This window comes from Tetrao urogallus, assembly GCF_951394365.1.
Source record: "Tetrao urogallus genome assembly, chromosome: 12".
In the NCBI taxonomy this organism is placed as follows: domain Eukaryota; kingdom Metazoa; phylum Chordata; class Aves; order Galliformes; family Phasianidae; genus Tetrao; species Tetrao urogallus.
In genome coordinates, this window is record NC_136825.1 from 19,107,129 (window position 1) to 19,127,144 (window position 20,016).

Genomic DNA, 20,016 nt, shown 5'->3' on the forward strand with positions numbered 1-20,016 from the left:
GCTTTGCTATCATAGATGGAGAGGAGGGCACCTGCAAAGAGGCCCAGCAGTGGGTGAAGCTGCCAGCCCAGCATGTGGCTCAGCCTGGGGGCTGAGGTGCCGCAGGAAGTGGGAGAAGGGGGAAAGAATGCCAGCTAGGGAGCACCAAGGCCTGCAGGAACCCCACACGGGGCTGCTGTGCTAGTGTGGGAGGTGGGCTGTGAATCTCTTTGATTTGCCAGGAGGAGGGAGCCTGGAAAGCTTTGGTGCCTCTGCTTTGGCACTAATGAGGAGGCTCGCTCCTCTCCTCGCAGCGCTAATGAGAGATTACAGCCCCTGCACAGCCTTGAGACCAGAGTCAAGTTGCATCAAAGCCCCAGTCCAAATTAAGAGCCTTTCCCAGTGGCTGGTATTTTACAGCCCAGTGGCCAATTTCTAGATCATAGAGGCCAATTATTCCCGAAGCCTTTGGTGTGCAACTAATGAAGGTCTGGAAGACCCTTTCAAATGGTTCTAAGCCCTGTAGGCAGCTGAGATGTAATGGAGGTGGCAGGCACAATTAGCCATCCATAATTCCTCCTAGCAGCTGATTAAAGTCTCTTTATCCATCTTACCGAGATCAGAAGGCCACATACTTGGGAAATCAAAAATGCATTAGGGACTGTCAGCTGGTGCTGGGGACCCTGCGCTTGGAGCCTGTAGCTGGTGCCACGTTTCAATCTTGCGGGAGCGTTTGCACCAAGCCATGGCGTGTCCACCCCCTTCGGGGGGGATAGGCCCCTTGTCCCAGGGTCCCCTGCCTGGGGGCGATGCCCGTGCCCTTGGGTGGTCTTGGGGGAGTCCCTTCATGGTACCTCCCTGCCAGCCCCGTGGAGGCGGGGGTCAGAGCCCCACTCCCGCCCCCACAGGATCCGCTGGAGGGGGATGGAGTGGAATGCGCTTCTCTGGCCCAGCCCCAGCCCAGTCCCCTCCTGGGCCGTTGGGAGATGGAGGGGGATGAGGGCCGACCACTGCTGGGGCTGCGGAACACAGGCAGCACTGGGCTCTCCTCTGCTGGCGCCGTCTTCATCATGCTCAAGTCTGCGCTGGGTGCCGGGCTGCTAAGCTTCCCCTGGGCATTCAGCAAGGCTGGGGGTGCCGTGCCTGCCATCCTGGTGGAGCTGGTAAGAGAATGGGGGCTGCCCTCGGGGATGGGGATGGACAAGGATGGGAGAGAAGGGTGGGGATGAGGACAGGGACACTGCAGTGCTGGCAGAGCCTGTTTGTGTCTGCTGGGATCTTGGTGCCCGAAAGGAAGCTGAGGTTGTGGCAGAAGTGGGATCAGGCTGAAAGCAGAGGTTCAGCTTTTCACACCACGTTTGTCACTGGAGCTCTGGGACCCTTCCTGCTGCAAGGTGTGCAGAACCCACGCCAGGACAAAGGAAACCGCTGCCACCCTTTGCACCTCTTACACCAAAGTCAATTTGTGCCTCAACCTAAAGCACAATTTCGTCGTTGGTCCCCTGCGTATCCTGAAAACCTCAATCCAACCCCCAAGGACCACACAGAACCGTTTCTTCCCCACCTTCCCCCTTCTCTCTGAGGCCGCTGCCAAGAGGATGGGTCGGCACTGGGGCTGACCCGAACCCCCCTGCGTGTCCCCACGAGGGGCCGGGTGCTCCCGCTGTGTCCCGCAGGGCTCGCTGGTGTTCCTCGTGAGCGGGCTGGCGGTGCTGGGCTACGCGGCGGCGCTCAGCGCCCAGCCCACCTACCAAGGCGTGGTGCGGGCGGTGTGCGGCCCGGCGGCGGGGAGACTCTGCGAGCTCTGCTTCCTTCTCAACCTCTTCATGATCGCCGTGGCTCTGCTGAGGGTGGTGGGCGACCAGCTGGAGAAACGTGAGCTGCTGGGGGCTGAGGGCAGGCAGGCGCCGCCCGCGGCGCTGGGTGCAGCTGTGTCCCCGCAGTGTGCGACTCGCTGTACCCGCCCGGCGCGCTGAGCGAGGGCTCCCCGTGGTTCGTGGATCAGCGCTTCACCCTCCCGGCGCTCTGTGCCCTGGTCATCTTCCCGCTGTCCGTGCCCAGGGAGATCGGCTTCCAGAAGTACTCCAGGTACGGCCGCGTCGCCCCGTGCCCGCAGCCGCCCCGTGCTGGGGTGGCAGCCCGCGGGTCCCCCGGGGCCCTGTTCCGTGCCCGCCCCCCATCTCTCCGTCCCCGCAGCATCCTGGGCACGCTGGCCGCCTGCTACCTCACGCTGGTCATCGTCCTTAAGTACCACCTGCAGGGTGGGAGTCTGGGACTCCCGCAGGCTGCCCGGCCCCCCAGGTAAGGCAGCGCCGTCGTCCCCCTGACCTGCCCCAGCGGTGGCAGCAGCCCCCAGCCCTCCCAAGCTGGCAGGTGGGAGGTTCTGCAGAGGGATGGCTGATACTACCGAGGTCCCCTCTGCCGCCGGCACCTGATGTTCTTTGTTCTTCCTTCCCATCGTGTTGCAGGGCCTCCTCCTGGGCCTCCATGTTCAGCGTCATCCCCACCATCTGCTTCGGGTTCCAGGTATGTCCCCACCCGTAGGGTGCAGTTGGGATGGGTTCCCTCTGGGGAGCTGCAGGCAGGAGGTGTCCCTGGGAACACCGCTGTGGGCTGCAGCAGGAGGGGAGGTGGCCATGCTGTCCCCCTGCAGTGCCACGAGGCCTGCGTGGCCATCTACAGCAGCATGCGCAACCAGAGCTTCTCCCACTGGGTGGCCATCTCCACGCTCTCCATGCTCATCTGCCTCCTCATCTACTCCCTCACTGGTAACCCCAGCACCGCCGCTTCCTTTCCTGGGGGTCTGCGGATCCGCTCTCCTTCCTGCTGCTGTGCCCCATTCCTGCTGGTGGCACGGGGCACTGTTATCCCCACCCTGATGACAGTCCATGGCCACCTCCCTGCCCGCAGGGCTCTATGGCTACCTGACCTTTGGCGAGGACGTGGCCCCCGACGTCTTGATGTCCTACCCTGGGAACGACCCTGTTGTCATCGTTGCCCGCCTGCTCTTTGGTGTCTCCATCGTCACCATCTACCCCATTGTGGTGCTGCTGGGACGGTGAGTGGGCAATGCTGGGCCATCCCTATCCCCTCGGTCCCTCCCACGTCTCCCTGCTCCCTAAGCTGTCCCCACCACTCAGGTCGGTGGTGCAGGACCTGTGGGCACACCCCAAGCTCAGGGCTACGCTTGTGTCTGAGAGGCACGAGCGGCAGAGCCGGGTGGCACTGACCATCTCATGGATGGCTGCCACACTCGCCATCGCCTTGTTTGTCCCTGACATCGGCAAGGTCATCGAGCTCATCGGCGGCATCAGTGCTTTCTTCATCTTCATCTTCCCAGGCAGGCACAGGGAGGGGGAGGGATGGGAGGCTGTGGGACCTTTTTGGTCTTGCTGCCGGCTCTGTACCCACAAGGTTGGAGCTGAGCACCTGTGCTGGTGGCAGGGCTGTGCCTGGTGTGCATGACGGGGACACAAGCCATTGGGGCACCCAAAAAGTGAGTGTAGGCTTGGGGGTGGGACAGGGCACAGGGTCTCCCTGGTTGATGATTGGGGTACAGGGTCCCCATGGGAATATAGATGATGGGGTGGGAACCCTATGGGGAAGGAGGGAGGGGAATTTGGGGCAGCACTTAATGTGGGACGTGGGGGCTGTGATGGGTTGGAGGAGTTGGTGTGAGGGCATTGCCCAGGTATAAGGAGGGCATTGAGGGTGTGCTCAGGTGTAAAGGTTATGCACGGGCATCGTGGGTGTGCCTGGGTGTCAGGGTTGCCAGTGTACCAGGGATATGCCCAGGACTTGGAGAGGTGCAAGCACAGTAGAGATGGGCTCAGGTATCAGGGATGTATCCAGGTGTCAGAGCTGTGCTCATACACTGGGAAGGTGTCCACTAATCACGGATGTGTCCATACATCAGGGATGTGTTGTGGTTTCAGGGATGTGCTCATCTTATCAGGGGATGTCCCATGTGCCAGGGATGTGCCTGCAGGGGTGACTGGGAGGGAAGGTGGGCCCATGGAGCTGGGACTCCACAGCCCCAGGATTTGGGTTGGAGATGCTGGGGGCCAGAGGGACTTGGTGCTTAATGAAGGGTGGCCCTTGGGTACTCGCTGGGCACTGTGCCCCCATCGCTGTGCCTGGGGCAGTTTGGGGAGATGACCCCTACCCACCCCGTTCTGTGCTCCTTGCCCACCTGGTGCTGGTGACCTCATGATGGAGCAGCAGCGCAACCTGGGGGTAAGTGTCATTCCTGGGGTGCTCAGGGTGGCACCAGTAGCCACTGAGTCTGCCCTGGTGGCAGGGTAGTGAGGGCACATCCCATGGGGTGGCAGCCAGGCTTCTGACCAGGCATTATGTGTCACTGCACAGGAGCTGGAGCAGCATGGGACCCTGCGAAGACTGATCCCTGCTGAAGCAGGGGCTGTGTCCCACATCTCAACTCATGTCTCCGCAGGGCTGTGCTCATCACCTGGGGTGTCGTCTCTGTGCTGGGGGGCACCTTCGTGTGCGGGCAGAGCGCTGCCCTGGCTGTGATGGGGCTGCTGCATTGAGGGGATGTGTAGCCCCATGTCCTCCCACATCCCCCCACCACCCTATCCCAGACACAGCCACACTGCAGCTGGCTCCCATCATGGTTTATTCAGTATTATCAATTCTGTTGTTCTATCGTTAATAAACGCTTGGGTAGAGGGGAGGACACCTTGTGAGGCCCTGTCATTCCCCCATGGGGCTGGGCAGGATGGGGCAGAGTGTGCACAGACAGACAGACAGGCACACACAGACTTACAGACCCTGGGACTGGGGGATCAGCCACCCTCGGGCCTGCGAGGCACCTACCTCCACCCCACTGGGGCCCCAAGTGCCCTGCAGATCTCCATCCCTCTTCCCTCCCTTGTGCTGGATCTACCCATCAGAGACCCCAGTACACACCTCCTGCATACTGAGGGGTCTGCTCCCACCATATCCACCTCATCAGCACCCCCTCCCAGGCCACAAAGAGCCAACCCCATGTAGGGAGAGGTGCCCCAGGAGTGGGGCAGCTCAGGGTGAGGTGCTGCTGATGGGGGACAAGGGGAGTTCCTTTGCTGCAGACAGGTGACAATCACACTCCCCTCTGGCCAACACAATGCGGGGGACAGTGCCTGGCAGGGGGTGGGGGGCGCAGCCAGGTCCCTGCACGGTCAGTCTTGGCTCAGGGTGCACCAGGCAGCTGCAGGGGAAATCACTTGGAGTCACCCAGTGTCACCCCAGCACACATCCCTTCAGCTCCATCACTCACTGTGCTCCCACTGCCGAGGGGTTGCTTGTGCCCCCACCCTGGGTCCTACCTGGCACAGCCACAGTGGAGATGGTCTCAGGCTGGCTCAGCGCATCCACCTTGACATGCTGGAAGCCCTTGCAGGTGGCACTCTGCAGGTGCCTGCGGTGTGTTACAGCCCAGAATCACCATCCTGTCTGCCCCAAATCATCCTACACTCTAAGGGAAAGAAGCCAGATCTCTGCTCCCTGTGCCCTCCCCCATGCCCCCCATCCCTTCACCACCCAACCCCACTTGTCCATCCAGCCTGCCTGAACCCTGCAGACACACAGGGACCCCCACTCCTGCCACCAGAAAGGGGACAGCAGACCCTCCCCACATGTCCGAGGCAACAGCTCAGCCAAGCCCTGCTCTCACTGCACCAAGCTTCTCCAATCCCCCCAGCTGGCAGCTTCCTACCCATCCCACTCTACCTCTTCCAGTCCTCCTCGGTCTCCCAAAACTCATAGACGATGAAGGTGACTCCGTCGGGCAGCTTGACTGCAGTGACACTGGCAGTGGTGGGGTGAGAATGAGCCGTTGTGGGCATCCCTAGGCCCCACGGCCTTCCCCATGGGGGCACCCCCAGTTGTTGTCCTTGCAGCCACTGAGGGTGCCCCCAGTTCCCAGCACCCCAACCTCCCGCTGACTCCATCCCCTGTGCCCCCCCAGTACGCACTGGAAGCAGTCCCGCTCCCCAGCCACGCTCTTCAGGTACTGCTTCAGGGAGCTGCAGAACTCGCCCAAGTGCTTGTGTGACACCGTCATCTCATCCCGCACCAGGAGCAGGTACTGGGGGGAGAGCAGCATATGAGACCTGATGTGTGCAGCATCCCATCCAGGGACATCGTGCGGGGCACCATGGGGTGATGATGGTGGCACAGCCACATGCTCACCGTGCAAGCTGTGCTCTCGCTGTCCGAAAGCCGCTGGTGCAGGTCAAACCAGAGAGTCTGCAAAGGGGAAAGGGAGGATGGGGCAGTGTGTCCCTCTGGGTGTCCACTGCTTGGGGACAGCCACTGAGAGAGCCCTGGTGAAGGAGGAGCGTTGCAGTGGTCTGGGGGCAGCGGTGCCCCATAAGGGGGGAGGGGAATGGAGTCACCTCCTGCCCTGGATACACTGGAAGCTTGAAGAAGCCCTGCCTGTGCCCATGGGAAGCACCAGATGTGAGCTGACATCTGGGGACACATGGCACAATGGAGACCTTGGTGAGGCATAGGCCAGGGACTTGGCACATGGCCCCACATCACTCCATCTGCCCTAGAATGGCCCCAAACTGCCAACACTGCATTTCTCCCAAGAGAAATCGTTGTTCCACACTCTTCTGCCTTGAAAGTGTTTGGCAAACGTCAAGGGTTTTGGAAACTCCTCCGGCACCTCAGTATTCCCTCTGCCTGTCCCTAGATGGAGTAACGCTGCCTCTGTGAGAGGCTTCAACTCCTTAATCTATAGGAACATGAAGTTTAAGCAAAGCACTCTTGCCAATGGTGGAGGTGGCCAGGGTGATGCTGGGCAAGCGCAGTCCCTACCTTGTCCTCCAGCCTGCCAATGAGTGCGGCCAGCCTGCCGATCTGCCCCTCCAGCCCATCCTGCCTGGGCTCGGGAGCACCTGCGGGAACACAGAGCAAAAGGCGCCCGTGGGCATGCACCCAGCATCTGGAATGTGCTGCCGCGGGCTGCTGGGGCAGCAGCAGCTCTGTCCACTCACCGCTCTGGCTGCTCTTCCCGTGGCCCTGGGGCACGATGCGGCCGGGGGCTGCGTAGCTGGGCACAGGACTGCCATGCCAGGCCTCCGTCAGCGTCAGGCCGGCTGGGCCAGGGCACTGCCTGCAAGGAAGTGGGTGCTGGAGATGGGCCAGGCACTGATGGGTAGATGTTTCACAGCCCTCTGATTCTCTGCTTTTTAGGCCACCCCTGATGCAAGAGATCAGTTTTTTTGTGGTTCCCCCCCTCCCTCCCCCAGTGATTTTCACCATGAGAAAAAAGCTCCAATGCCCTTCACGATGAGCGAGGTCCACACGCCAGCAAAAAACAACGGACAGTGAGGACTTTCAGCAGCTCTGTTTGTCACTTCCTTCTCCCCACCAGCCCGTGCTATTCCCATCTGCTCTGCACCACGCCTTGCTGAGCCTTCCACAATGGGAGATGAAACCAACAGACGCTCAGAGCGCTCCTCCCAGTACAGTCCGGGGACACCACAGCACCACAGCACCACAGCACCCGTGGCCCTCTCAGTTTGTGTATGTCAGAGCCGCTTGGTCAGCATCCCATAGCGCCCCCAGCTGGGGCTGTTTGGGCAATCCTGCAGGAACCCGTTGGTATTTCAGCCCTGGCTGAGATGAATCTTAAAGCAATCTCCTCCACCTTCCTCAGGCTTTCCCCTGAGGATGGGGAACAGTGATGGGGATGAATAGTGATGTGATGGGGGAGCGGGAATGGGTGGGATGGAGATGGAGATGGAGATGAAGACATTGTGGACTGTCCCAGCACATCCCAGGTGATGTCCCAGGTCCCAAGGGTGGCTGTGCTCAGAGGAAAGTCCCGAGAGCTCCTGGGGAAGCTGGGAAAGACAGCTGCTCCACCAGTTCCTCTTACAGGGCCATGAGCCCCTGTAAAAGTCCCTCATAATGAGACCAGCTGAGAAGCATGGGCGGAGGGGAGAGGCAGTGACTGACCTGGAGGGGTTGGTCTGCTCATCAATGGCATCCACAGCGCTCTCCACTGAGCTCAGCAGTGACTGGGTCTGGTTGGCCGTCTCCTTCAGCAGGAAGCGGGTGACAAACTGGTCCACATTGCTGCCGCTTTCATACACCTGTGTGCAGGGACAGCACGGTGATGTTCAGCTGGGTCTGGTGGGAATCACTGATAAATTAACACATGTGAGGTAATGAAACTAACCTTGCTTCAGCCCTGCTCCAAACAGAGTTCCATCTCACCTTGTTCAGCCTCAAAGTGGTTTTCAAATGGATTTGTCCCAATTGCTTTGAATTGAGCAAATTTCTTTTTCTTTTTTTTTTTTACTCTTGTGTGATAGAGGCTCCCACAGTAATCCAAGCCCTCTAGAGAGGGGAAATGATCAATGGCACACTGATTTTCTTAAAGCACTTGGAGTCTCTTCACCAGCACAGCCCTTCTGCTGCTCTGCTACGTGCTCCTCCCACCTCCCATGGGCCACTGGCACAACTGGACTGACACCAGAACAACCAGATCAACACCAGCACAGCTCTACCAATGCCAACTCAACCAGACTGACACAAACCCAACCAGACTGACACCAGTCCAACTGGTCCAACGCTGTCCCAGCACCACCCTAACCAGCCCAACAAACACCAGTCCAACTGGTCTCACCCCAGCCTATCTGGGCCAACATCAGCCCAAGCAGGCACACTGCATGGTGTTACAATGTCTGATAAATAATTGTCAGTAGAAAAGAAAGGCAGGGTGGGCTGCTGGGGCCATAGTGATGATGCCCACCTGGTGCAAGTGGGTAGGACAGGAAGAGCAATGGCAAAACCCCGAGTCAGTTCAGGCTGCCTATTTCATGAGAGCAGCAAAAACATCCAGAAGAATCCCCGTTGTTCGTTTGCTCTGCTGTGAAAAGGAGCAGGTGTTCCCAAAGAGGGCTTCAATGGGGTGAATTAAATGGTTTTCAGTGGGAGGCCCCAGTCTGCAAGGACATGGTGTGGGAACATTTGCTAAGCATTCGGGTGGGGGAAAGGATAGATGCATTCTCAAATACTCCTGAATTCCTGAACAATCTCCCAGTATTCACACTCATGCTAAGGAAGGGTACTAAACTGACAAATCTCACTGGCAAAAACACATAATTGCATTTGAGATCTGAACCCATTTCTTCAGCATTTTCCCCTCACCACTGATTCCTCCCTGGGGCCTCGCACACGGGAGCCTGTGCAAAACCGAGGCATAAATACATTAATCAGGCTCTTGAGCAGGCTCGGCTATAATTACAGATGAGTTTTGATTAAGCCCCAGCAACCAGCCCTGCTCTGATTGCAGGTGCTGGGGCAAAGGCTGAGCTGTGCACAGTCTCTGTTACGAAGCTGGAAATGAATTGATCGAATAAACCAGGAGCTGTGCTTCAATTTGCCCCCAGTTTCCTGCTGCCCTCCAGGACTCCATTGCTTGCATCCTACCAGCACCACTGCACAATTTCTCATCAAGTCAGGCACACGAGCCTGTTCCTTTTGGAAAATAAAAGGCTTTAAGAAGGTGTGGACTATGCACGTGCTTTGTGTTGGTGTTCCCTGCCCTGGGAAACCAGATGACCTATTGCCTAACGAAGTATAAAAGTAATGCTCAGTTCTTAATGAGCCACAAATCTCCCTGCGGTGTTTCCACAGGTTTCTCCTGTAGAAGTGTTCATCCTGAGAAGCTTGTTCCTGCCCTCTCCTGTAGTCACTGGTTTGATATGGTGGTCAATGAAAACCCACAGCCCCGTGATCCTGCTGTCTCCATGGGAAGAACTGGAAACACTGTGTCTTTGTGGGTACAGGTCAGCCACCCGGTGAGAAACGGGAGCTTAAAAAACAGCTGCTTGTTGCTGAGGTAAACAGCTGATTGCAGGGCTATTAAAATCCCAGTGCGTTAAAAGTGATTTCAGGAGGATTTTCTTGAACTGTGCTTTTCAAAACCTGATCAGCTATAGAGCTCTGGGTGCAGGGAATGGGCCGAGGGGCTCAGAACATCCGGGGAGTGCTCCCTCACAGCCACAAGGATGAATCCAGGTTGTTCCCCAAAGCCCCCCTGTTTCCTCCCAAAAAGCAGTTCTTTACCTCCACTAATACCTCAGTGCTTGTGAGGCCAGATATGACAGGAGTTCCACGTGGGTCCAAGACCAACAGCTCTGAAATGAAAATCAATGATTTTTTCTCTTTTCCCCTCATTTAACGAATAACTGTGGCCATCTGCCAGCCCAGCTGTGACATCTGCACTCAGGTGTATGCTCTGAGCTCCTTGGCAATCCCTCCAGCTCTGCTGGAGTAAATGTCCCCTTTGGCATTGTAAAAACAAGTCATTAAGACGACCAACTCCAGAGGAATCCTTCCCATGGTCTTATTAAAACATTCGTTAGCCTGTTGTAGGGAGATGTAATGAGGTTTGGTCTTATTAATTCCACCCCGAAGAGATATCTCTTACTTCTTTTGCCCAGGAAGTTAAAATATTTATGGGGATAATAAAATAATTGCTTTGTGACAGGAGATCCTGGAGGGGTGTATCTCAGAAAGCTTCTCTTTTTCATCTAACTGGTTCATTAATTCAACACTAGAAAGACTTTGGTACCAGAGATGCTGCCCTGCCACACAGCATTGTATTAGCAAGCTTGGTCTGATGGTGCTAATTAGCAGCAGATCCTCGTTTGTATTAAAGAAGTGAATTGCAGAGGCAGAAGTCTGACAGGAGATGCTGAACCTCGCTTTACACTGTGCTGGGCTTCCATCTCTCCTGAGACTCACCATAAGAGAACATCTTCTCTGCAGCTTGAAATTCTGGCACAGATGAAATAAAGCACCTTGCCACCATCTGCCTGTGGAAACCCAGGCTGTAATTTTGGTGCCATGAGCTCTTGGACCTGCTGACACTGCAGACAAACCTCCCTCGCTGGTGTCATGAACTGGTCCCCAAAATAGGGCTCCAGTAACCATGTTCCTGCGGGTATCAAATGGCTGAAAAAGGACATTGTCGATGTTGTTGAGCATCTCAAAGCCTCTCACTGGCATTTCTAAAGGTCATCATTCATCTCATTAAGACTCCAGGACGTGAAATATAAATGATGCTCATGCGCTGAAAGGCCCGTTGCAGCTCTTTGCCTTGCAGAGCCTCAGCACTGAGCACCAGCATTCCGAGCACTGCCTTTGGGTGACAGAGGCCAAACTGGGTGACATTTGCTGAGCTCGGAGACCTGGCAATCTTTCCAGTTGCTAAGAACACCGACCCTAGCTGAGGCACACCAATAGAGCCAAGGCTCTGAGCCGATGAGGCTGCTCAAGCAAAACCAAAGTCAATTATATTCCTTTAATTGTTTCTTATAAAAAAAAAAAATCCAAACCAACCTATGGCATGGCCAGAAGCAGCTCTACCCACCTCTCCCTGGGTGTTTGGAGGGTTATCTCCCACCACCCAACACTTCACAAATCAGGCATGTAGAGCAATGCTGCCTCAGAACAGCGATTCTAATTCCTCACTCATAATTGCCTGCTTTCTTCCAAGAGATTTTGTCTTGTAATTAGAATAACACCCAGGCCTTCCTCTTGCTCCTTCCCCGCTCCGTGCTCTTAACTCCCTCCAGAAGTGGAGGCTGAGAGCTGATTGCCTGGCACGTAATCAGTAGCAGAAACCTGAGGAGAACAGACACTGAAATATTTGATAAATGAGAACATTACCATATGAAAGACCCTCAGCCTTCCTGAAACAGGGGGAAAACAAATGAGACAACTGTTCAGATAAAAGGAACTATGGCACTGCATGGATTTAAAAAATAACGATTATAAATTCCTCCCTTATAAATCCCATCACACTGTGCCATTAAAGACCTCCTTCAGACTGCATAGGTTTCTCCAGCTGTATTTTGAGGCCAGGGCTGGGGGCAGGGGGTTGTCCCCAGGGGAAGGCAGGACCCAATGAGTACAGCTCAGTGTCACTCCTCTTGACATCTGTCGCCTCCTGCAGTGCCCTTCTGAGCAATTTGCTGCAGAATGTCTTTCTCCTTGTTATCAGAGGAACTTCCCATATACAGAATGCACACCTTGATCTACAGGATGCCACAGAAAGGCGTTTTTACACCTCGTCCATGTAGTTGCCCTCTGACCACACAACTTAGCTGACTTCACAAGCAATAGCCTTCAGGTGGGAGGGGAGAAAGGGAAATCATAGAACCATAGAACAGCTTTGTTTTGGAGGTGACCCTAAAGATCTTCTAGTTCGAGCCCTGTGGCTGGGTGCCCCCCAGCTCAGTCTGCCCAGAGCCCCATCCAGCCTGGCCCTGAGCACCCCCAGAGATGGGGCATCCACGGCTCTCTGGGCAGCTATGCCAGGGCCTCACCACCCTCCGAACAAATAATTTTTTACCAAAACCTAGATTTCCCCTATTTTAAATGCAAGTAATTTCCTCTTGTCTTATCACTGTACACCCAAGTAAAATGATGGTTTTCTCCCTGCTTATAAGCTCCCTTCAAGTACTGAAAGATCACAATGTGATCAAAGTCCTCCCAGAGCCTTTTCTACTCCAGACTGAACAAGACCACCTCTCTCAACCTTTATTCATAGGAGAGATGCTCCAGCCCTCTGACCATCATCATGTCCTCCTCCACTCCAACAGCTCTGTCCCTCCTGTACTGGAGGTCCCAGGCCTGGACACAGTTCTCCAGGTGGAGCCATTCAAGGGCAGAGTAAAGGAGGACAACCCCCTCCCTTGTCCTGCTGCCACCCCTCTGTTGATGCAGCCCCAGATGTTGTTGGCCTTCTGGGTTGCAAGCACACACTGCTGGCTCATGTCCAGCTTTTCATCTTCCAGGATGCCCACATCCTTCTCATCAGGGTTCTTCTCCCTGTCTGTACTCCTATCTGGGATTGCCCTGACAAGTGCAACACCTTGTTGCACCTCTTTAGGCTCTCATGCACCCACTTCTGAGCTGGTACAGTTCCCTCTGGCATCTCTTCTTTCTACAAGTCAAGTGCACCACTCAGCTTGGTGTCATCTGCAAACTTGCTGAGGGAAGACCCTACCCTACAGGAAGTCTACAGGGGCACGGTCAGCAGGATCTCCAGAGCACGTGTTCTTTTCTCTTGCCGTGAGAAGGGAACATGAATTTTGCAGTGACAGAGAGGCAGAGGAGCAGTGAATAAACATATTAGTTTAAATACAAGCTCCAGGAGAGTCCTTCTCAAGCTGCATTCTCCCTGCTGAGCTTGGCAGCCTGGCTGGAAGTGGCATGTGGTCCCACGGTCTGGCAAGGAGTGTGCTCTGGATGGCACTGCATGGAGAATTGCTTTCTGCTCTGGAGCCTAAGCAGGAAAGGTGGGGAAGATTCAGTTCCTGCAGAAGTGAAATACCCCCTTCTGCTAGGATTTCTGATGAAATCTGTTTGGAAATTCCCTTTGGAAATGCTTTCTGGGAGGCTGAATTAATGCCTTGTTTCCTCTTAGATTATTCCTGGAAAATACAGCTGCACAACTTTTACAGAAATCCACATCATTTAGTTATCTTGCTATACAAGACTGAAATCATTCAGCATTTCTGAACAAAAGCATTTCATTCAGATTACAGGTCATTGGCTCTCACCAACCCATTTCCCAGGTGTCACTGTCAGCCCACGTCTCACATAGAAAGGGAAAGCAGGTTTTAGTTAACGTACAGCAGTGCCTGAGAAACTGTATTAGGTGAAACCCTCTTCTGAAAGCAGAATGGGAGTGACTGAAAAAAAGGACATAATATCTGGTAAACTTAATTCTGGCAGGTAAGAATGCAAACAAAAGCACTATATATTGCTGCTCTGGACTGTGCAACGAAACGAAACAAATGCCACATCCCTCTTTTTTAGCACTGAGTACAGCAGCAGATGGTGCACGGTGTTGCCTGCTCCTCTGCAGGCACTGCTGCCGGAGAAGGTGATGGGTAAGCCACAAACGTGCCTAGTGCTGCTTTATTTCTAGATGTTAATTGCAAGGCATGAGGAGGCATAATTGGGCTCCGAACCTGCTGGCTTTGGAGGTGGGTGTTGGAGGAGTGAAATCGGCTGCTGTGCTGGGTGAGAGCTAGAAGAGAGCATCCTGCTCACAGACCCCAGCGAAATCAGGCACACAGTCATTTCCTCAACAATAGAAAGGATACATGACAGCAATTGGGCACTGGAATGCATGGCATCTGCATAAATTAACATGACATATCTAATTTCTGTTGGCCAGTCTATCTGTGTGCCCATAAGTTGTTGATGGATCAGCTGTTGTCCACTTAGAGAAAGCAGACCTTTATGATCTGCAAGTTCTTTTATCTGAACAAGGAGGTTCAAACCTCTTGTAGGAGGTTTGGGTGCAGGAGAGGTGTGTAACGTACCAAGCCTTGGGCTTTCCAGTGACCAGCACAGAACCACAGAATGTCCAGGGTTTGAAGGGAGCACAAGGATCATGAATCTCATGGATCATGGGTCCCTGCTGCATGCAAGGCCACTTTGGCTCTGCTATTTGCCCACCGTGCCATGAAGCATCCTCTGAGGCTTGTACGAGAACATATTCTGCTGTTGGCTTTTTTTAGATCTCAGAAGTTCATTTCCATTCTTTCCAATTTAACTTTGCATTTTGCACAGTCATTGGCAGTCACTGAGCGCAGCATGGTCATCTCCATATCGGAAAATAATTACAATAACAGATCTTGTTTTGCTGTATGAGACCTTCCACCGCCGAATCTAATTACTGCTGATACTTTATGAGCTCCTCCAGCTCAAGATAATTGCTGCTTTCTCTTCTTACGAACAAGAAATAATCAGTTGTCTTTTAAGGTGAGAAATACAAACAGCAATTAAATGCCACGGTTATTGGCCCCTCTGAGAGCGCAAGGCACTTCTCAACAGGAGTGTGGCAATAAGGAAGTCAGGCTTTGTGTATTGTTTGCAGAGTACTGTTAAGAACTGGGGAGAGAGGGAGAGAATTAGGAACATTTCCAACTGCTCCCATTGGGCACCAGCACCTCCCTGGGTGCAGCTGCAGTGCACTGCTGTGTGCTGTCAGTCTGCGTGGCTCTAACAAACCTGCAGCCAAAGGGTTGTACAGGGTGAATGTCACAGAGTCTCTGCAATCCTGAACGTTTCTATGAAAACATGTCCAGAATTAAGGCATTGCTGCATGTAATTAAAGTTGCCAGGATGCCTCTGCTATCTAAGTACTGAAGATGAGTTTCTCTCCCACCTAAACCAGCTTATTTTCTGTCTTTTCTCGCTGTCTTTATTTTTTTTCCCCAGTTCCTTCCTTGAACAAAGTGCCTGTTTTTTGAATAATTCATTGATCAGGTTTGTATCACTTTGTTCACAAAATCACTGCAGGGGCTGGTGTTTTTCATGAAATCCTAATTTGCTAGCTCCTTGCTTGCCTTCCCAAAGCAGTGAGCAGCAGCACTGCTTGGTTGACAAAAGGTAACAGTGAAGTGCTGGGGCTGCCCTCCTCCCGCCTGACTGTAGACATCTGTCCATCTGTCCATCTGCACCCAAGGGGCCTCGTGGCCTCTGGTGGGTCAGAGCCCCTGTGCATGGTGCTCTGCATCCCCCAGCCCCTTCCCACCAATCTCTCGGAGCGTGACATCTCAGGATTAGGCAGATAACCTTCAGACTTTGCAATTAGGGCAGGTGAATCCTGCCCCAGGTTACTGAATCAAGGGGGAGAACAGTGCTCTGGTGAAGGCAGCGAGCTGGGACTATTAATAAGGTTCTGCAACAGAACTCTTGTGCAAGTTGGTACTGTTACGCTCACATTTCTAATTTAAAGGCAGGGCATGAGACATCCTCCTCTCTCAATGTGCAGGAAAGTATTAGTCATGTGTATGTGAAGCAGTGGTGGAAGGCAATACCAACAGAAAGTTGGAGTGCTTTACTGAGATTTCTATTAGCGTGGTAACACATATTCAAAACATTGTTGGCAGATCTGACTGCCAGAAAATTTACTCATAATGAATATAAATGAAGCGTGAGTAGAGCTAGCAACTCAATTAGGAAAAAAATGAACTACTGCAGTTTTTTTTGTTTGTTTTGTTTCTCTTCCTCTCATGATGTCTGGTAAAAATTCACAGACATTTCAGACAGATCAGTGTCTGGTCAAAAGTGTTTGCCTTCCTTTTATTATAGAAAGATAGTAATGAGTGAAATGTGGACTTGTGCACTTCCCATGTGACTTTCCCCACAATCATCCAAAGGGATGGATTACAATAGAGCAAGGAAATCAGGCTCTTCACTCTAAATGGGAAAGTGCAATTTTTATGAAGACATGGTCTTTGGAGTGTACAAAGCACATCCAAGACGCATCATGATATCTCTGATTTTGTGTAGTCCTCTTTTTTTTAACCTCCGACCCTTCAAACGCACAGAGCTGCTAACCCAGGTTGTTGGGGCATGGCCGTATGTGAACGCTGCCCTGCCGAGGAGCAGGGCAGAGCTGGGCACTCACGCGCTTGGTGTAGTCCATTGCTTTCAGGATGGAGAGGTTCAGAGTCTCCAGTGAGGCCAGGACGTCTTCGTAGTCTCCCATGTGATCGGCAAAATAGTCTGGGGAAAAAGGACATGATGGGAAGAGTGGACGTATCTTAAATCCACGACCACACGACACAGCAATGTCTATTTATTGAAGGAAAGGAAAATCAGAGGGTGATTCTGGGTGTTTTCACTCCCTAGGCCCTGATCCTAAGACACAACTTGCCCTGAGAGGATGAGAAGGGTTTGGGTTATGGTAAAACAGAGCTGAAACACAGAGCAGCTGCCATCAAAAATGGCACTTTACTTCTTTTCCCACTTCTGCATTTGGACACTTCCTCTCGTTTCCAACAGAGAGAGAGACATCTCCAGAGAAATTCCCCTGACAGCCAAAGCATCCAAATGACAAACAGATTTGTCCCGGTGAGGACCTGGCCAGCATCCTCCCCCTGCATTCCCATCCCATTCACAGCCCACATCACAGTTACACGGAGGTTAGATTGGAGGTTAAAAAAAAGTTACACAGAGTGTCCCCACACAGCTGAGGACTCCGCCACCACTGACTGCAGTGTGGCTTCGTTTGTGAGCTACAGAGTCCCTAAGGCCAATGTTTGCAGTGACAACAGCGTGGGGCAGCACCAGACCCAATGAAGCCTTTGGGTACAACTGACACACGTGGCAGCTGAAAGCTGTTCCTTGGCACCGCCAGCACTGCTCCCCAGCGCTCAGACTGAGGATTCACACTGTGGTGACACCTCCACTGAATGCAACACGAAATACATTCCAGGAAGCGATCCCACTAATTAGGTTCTCTTGGCTTAATTAGCAGTGCCTATAGCTGTTTACAGCCCTCAACACATCCAAGGGGAAGAAGATTTTGGCAGAGGCAGGAATGTCACAACATAATTGACAGCAGCTGTTTGCTGCTCTGCTCTGAGCCAAGCAGCATGTTCTCACTGCAGCGTGCTTTTTTTTGTTGTTCCTCTTATTATTAGTTTACTTGGGGAAAAATAAAAAAGAAAGAGCGTACATTTTTAAAGACAGAGGAAAACTCTTCTTATAAATCCTGAAATAAAAAGTGCTTTTCAGGGCAGATGAGCTCCTGTGGGCACAGCACGGCTCTTGAGAGCACAAACGATGTGGGAGGAGAGTAGTGTTGCCTTTTGCAGCTTCCAGCTATGCACTTCTATAGCCTTGGCTTCATTCACTCACGGAACACCCAGGAGCAGCTCCTTCTGCCCTGCACAGCACTGCTCCCGGTCCCACATCTGTGGGAGACGATGGGATGCTGTTGCAGTGTGCATTGTCCACCATGGGATGATGTACATCTCCACGCACAGAGCACGACTTGTGTTGCTGGTCTGTTTGCTGTTGCAATATCAGTGTTATTTTATTTAAATTGTAGGTGCATATGCAATTGGGTGATTTTACCTTTGAGTTCAAGGTGTGCTCAGCTATGCAAGCTGCCCTGTCACTGGAAGCTCTCTCGGGTCAGGGAGCTCCACAAGTTGCCCAACCTGCCACCAACCCTGACAGACATTACAGCTTCCACTGTGGCCAGACTGAGGCCTTATACTTAAAATAATTCTTGGAAGAGCATCAAGTACACCAGAAGTGGTGGGCAGTGGTAGGTATGCAGCAGATAATGCATATAGGCTGGACCTTGAACCTTCCCCCTGCTTCCCAAAGGAGCTAATGGTTCATCTCCCTCCTTTCCTGGCAGCTTCCTTTCCTGCAGAGGTGTGGGACGAACATGACGATGGGGTTCTTTTTGGTCTTTAATTTGTGATTCAAGGGATGTGCACCAAGAAGCTCTTGGTCAGCCTGCTGTAAGACACAGAGTCTTGCCCAAGGATAAACACATTATTGCTATTATACACCACACTCTTGTTTTGCTCCTGTCTAAGAGGGAACTGGCACAGGCTGTCCAGGGATATGGTGGAGTCAGCATTCCTGGAGATGGTCAGGAAAAGGGTAGATGGCACACTGAGTGATGTCTAGTGGTATGGCAGTGATGGGTCTGGTTGGACTAGATGATCTTTCCAATCTCAATGACTCTACAGCAGGAGCTGATGTTGGCTTTTAGGAGTTTTCATGCACCCTTCCAAAGCGTTGTGTGTAGGGCTATACTCACCACACAGCTCCTTCGTGTCCACATTGCTGGAAGAGGGGAGGACAGCCAGGGAAGGGAGAAGGAAAAAAAGAGAGAGAAAAAATAATTGAATGTACAGGAGGCGAGAGATACGCTTGGGATTCTCTTGGGGTGAGCACAGAAATGGATCAGCGTATCCTGGCCCCAGGAACTGCCTGCTGAAACCATAGCCATTAGTAGCAGAACTCCTCCTGTGGTCCCATTTGCTTCAAATTAAAGTTTTCTAATTTTACTTTTCTAAATGATCACCTCTCCTGGCTCTGCCCGGCACCCATCAAGTTCCTCCTCCAAATGAAATTATGCAGTTTCTTAACATCTGAACATTTGGTTTACCTAATGACATCCCAGCAGACAGCCCTGGGAAATAAGGATTAGCAGCAAGCTCTTCTCACCTCTGATCCCCACACAATTATGTACACAGTTCAAGCTGGAGAGGTGCCTGGAATGATCTCATAATAGAATTATATTTTATCAATCCACTAATGTTCTGGAAGTCAGCTCCTTAACTCAGCCCAGCTCTGATCTGTTAACGTAAGAGGGTTATGGAAAGAGATGCTCTAAATCCCACTCCTGATGGCAGCAGTCTCCCCAGCTCCTCCTGGAGCAATGTGTCCGGGCTCTTCCCACCTTCCATGGGCTTAAGTTCTCCTCTAACAAACAAGCAGTGCATCCCAAAACTGGAGTTCATTACTGAGAAAAACCCATTATTCTATCCCTGGGGTTTTGCATTGCAATAATTATCTCTTGCTTCCAAAAATGATCATTTACTTCCTTGCCTCCTGCTATCATATTATTTAACTTAATTGTGCTTGAATTTTAAGTTGGTCGAGAAGCTGCTTTTAATTTTAAGCAATCTTGCATTAAGAAGAAGCCTAATTAAAGAAATTACTGAAGTCATATTCAGACTTAAAAAAAAATAAGCTCAGATGAAGGAGAAATCAAATCATACACAAGGATGGCTCATGGAGTTTCCCAGGACGTTCCCATCCCGCAGGAGCACACATACCAGGGCTGCTGCATCCTCGCCAGGTCACCAGCATCAGCCCTGCACAGATGCACAGCTCCAGAATGGTTTACAAGGTGCTCCTGCAGGTCACTGCCTCAGTAATGAACGGGGCTATCTGGACTTCTGCAAGACATGCGGCATGGTTCCACACCACATCCTTATCTCTAAATTGGAGAGATATGGGTTTGAAGGCTGGGCTATTCAGTGGATAAGGAATTGGTTGGAGGGCTGCAGCCAAGGGCTGTTGCCAACAGCTCTGTGTCTGGGTGGAAGTCAGACATGGGCTTTGTCCCTGTACTGGAGGCCAACTCTATCTGGATACTTTGCAAAACAAAACTTTTTCTTTAATTGAAACAGAAAATCAGGAAAATCTAAGTCTTTTTTGTTTCAGGCA

The 20,016-nt window shown here is 52.6% G+C and overlaps 2 protein-coding genes across 2 annotated transcripts in view; one reads left to right on the plus strand and one right to left on the minus strand.

Annotated features, from left to right (window-relative positions):
- Positions 1-788: 788 nt before the first annotated feature.
- Positions 789-4,529, plus strand: SLC38A8 (solute carrier family 38 member 8; the record flags this gene model as incomplete). Its single annotated transcript, XM_079541451.1, has 10 exons — positions 789-1,142; positions 1,656-1,854; positions 1,923-2,067; positions 2,176-2,280; positions 2,448-2,505; positions 2,633-2,747; positions 2,890-3,037; positions 3,120-3,319; positions 3,424-3,475; positions 4,433-4,529. 10 exons carry the CDS (start codon positions 789-791, stop codon positions 4,527-4,529), a joined length of 1,473 nt encoding a protein of 490 aa, XP_079397577.1.
- A 490-nt stretch (positions 4,530-5,019) lies between these two features.
- Positions 5,020-20,016, minus strand: part of NECAB2 (N-terminal EF-hand calcium binding protein 2) — a gene marked incomplete at both ends in the record, with an annotated part of 52,995 nt that continues 37,998 nt past the window's right edge. Inside the window, 9 exons of the mRNA XM_079541595.1 lie at positions 5,020-5,188; positions 5,710-5,787; positions 5,955-6,067; positions 6,172-6,228; positions 6,805-6,884; positions 6,984-7,102; positions 7,951-8,087; positions 16,442-16,539; positions 18,599-18,624. Coding sequence (XP_079397721.1) covers positions 5,020-5,188; positions 5,710-5,787; positions 5,955-6,067; positions 6,172-6,228; positions 6,805-6,884; positions 6,984-7,102; positions 7,951-8,087; positions 16,442-16,539; positions 18,599-18,624 — 877 coding nt within the window. The remainder of the gene's footprint in view (positions 5,189-5,709; positions 5,788-5,954; positions 6,068-6,171; positions 6,229-6,804; positions 6,885-6,983; positions 7,103-7,950; positions 8,088-16,441; positions 16,540-18,598; positions 18,625-20,016) is intronic.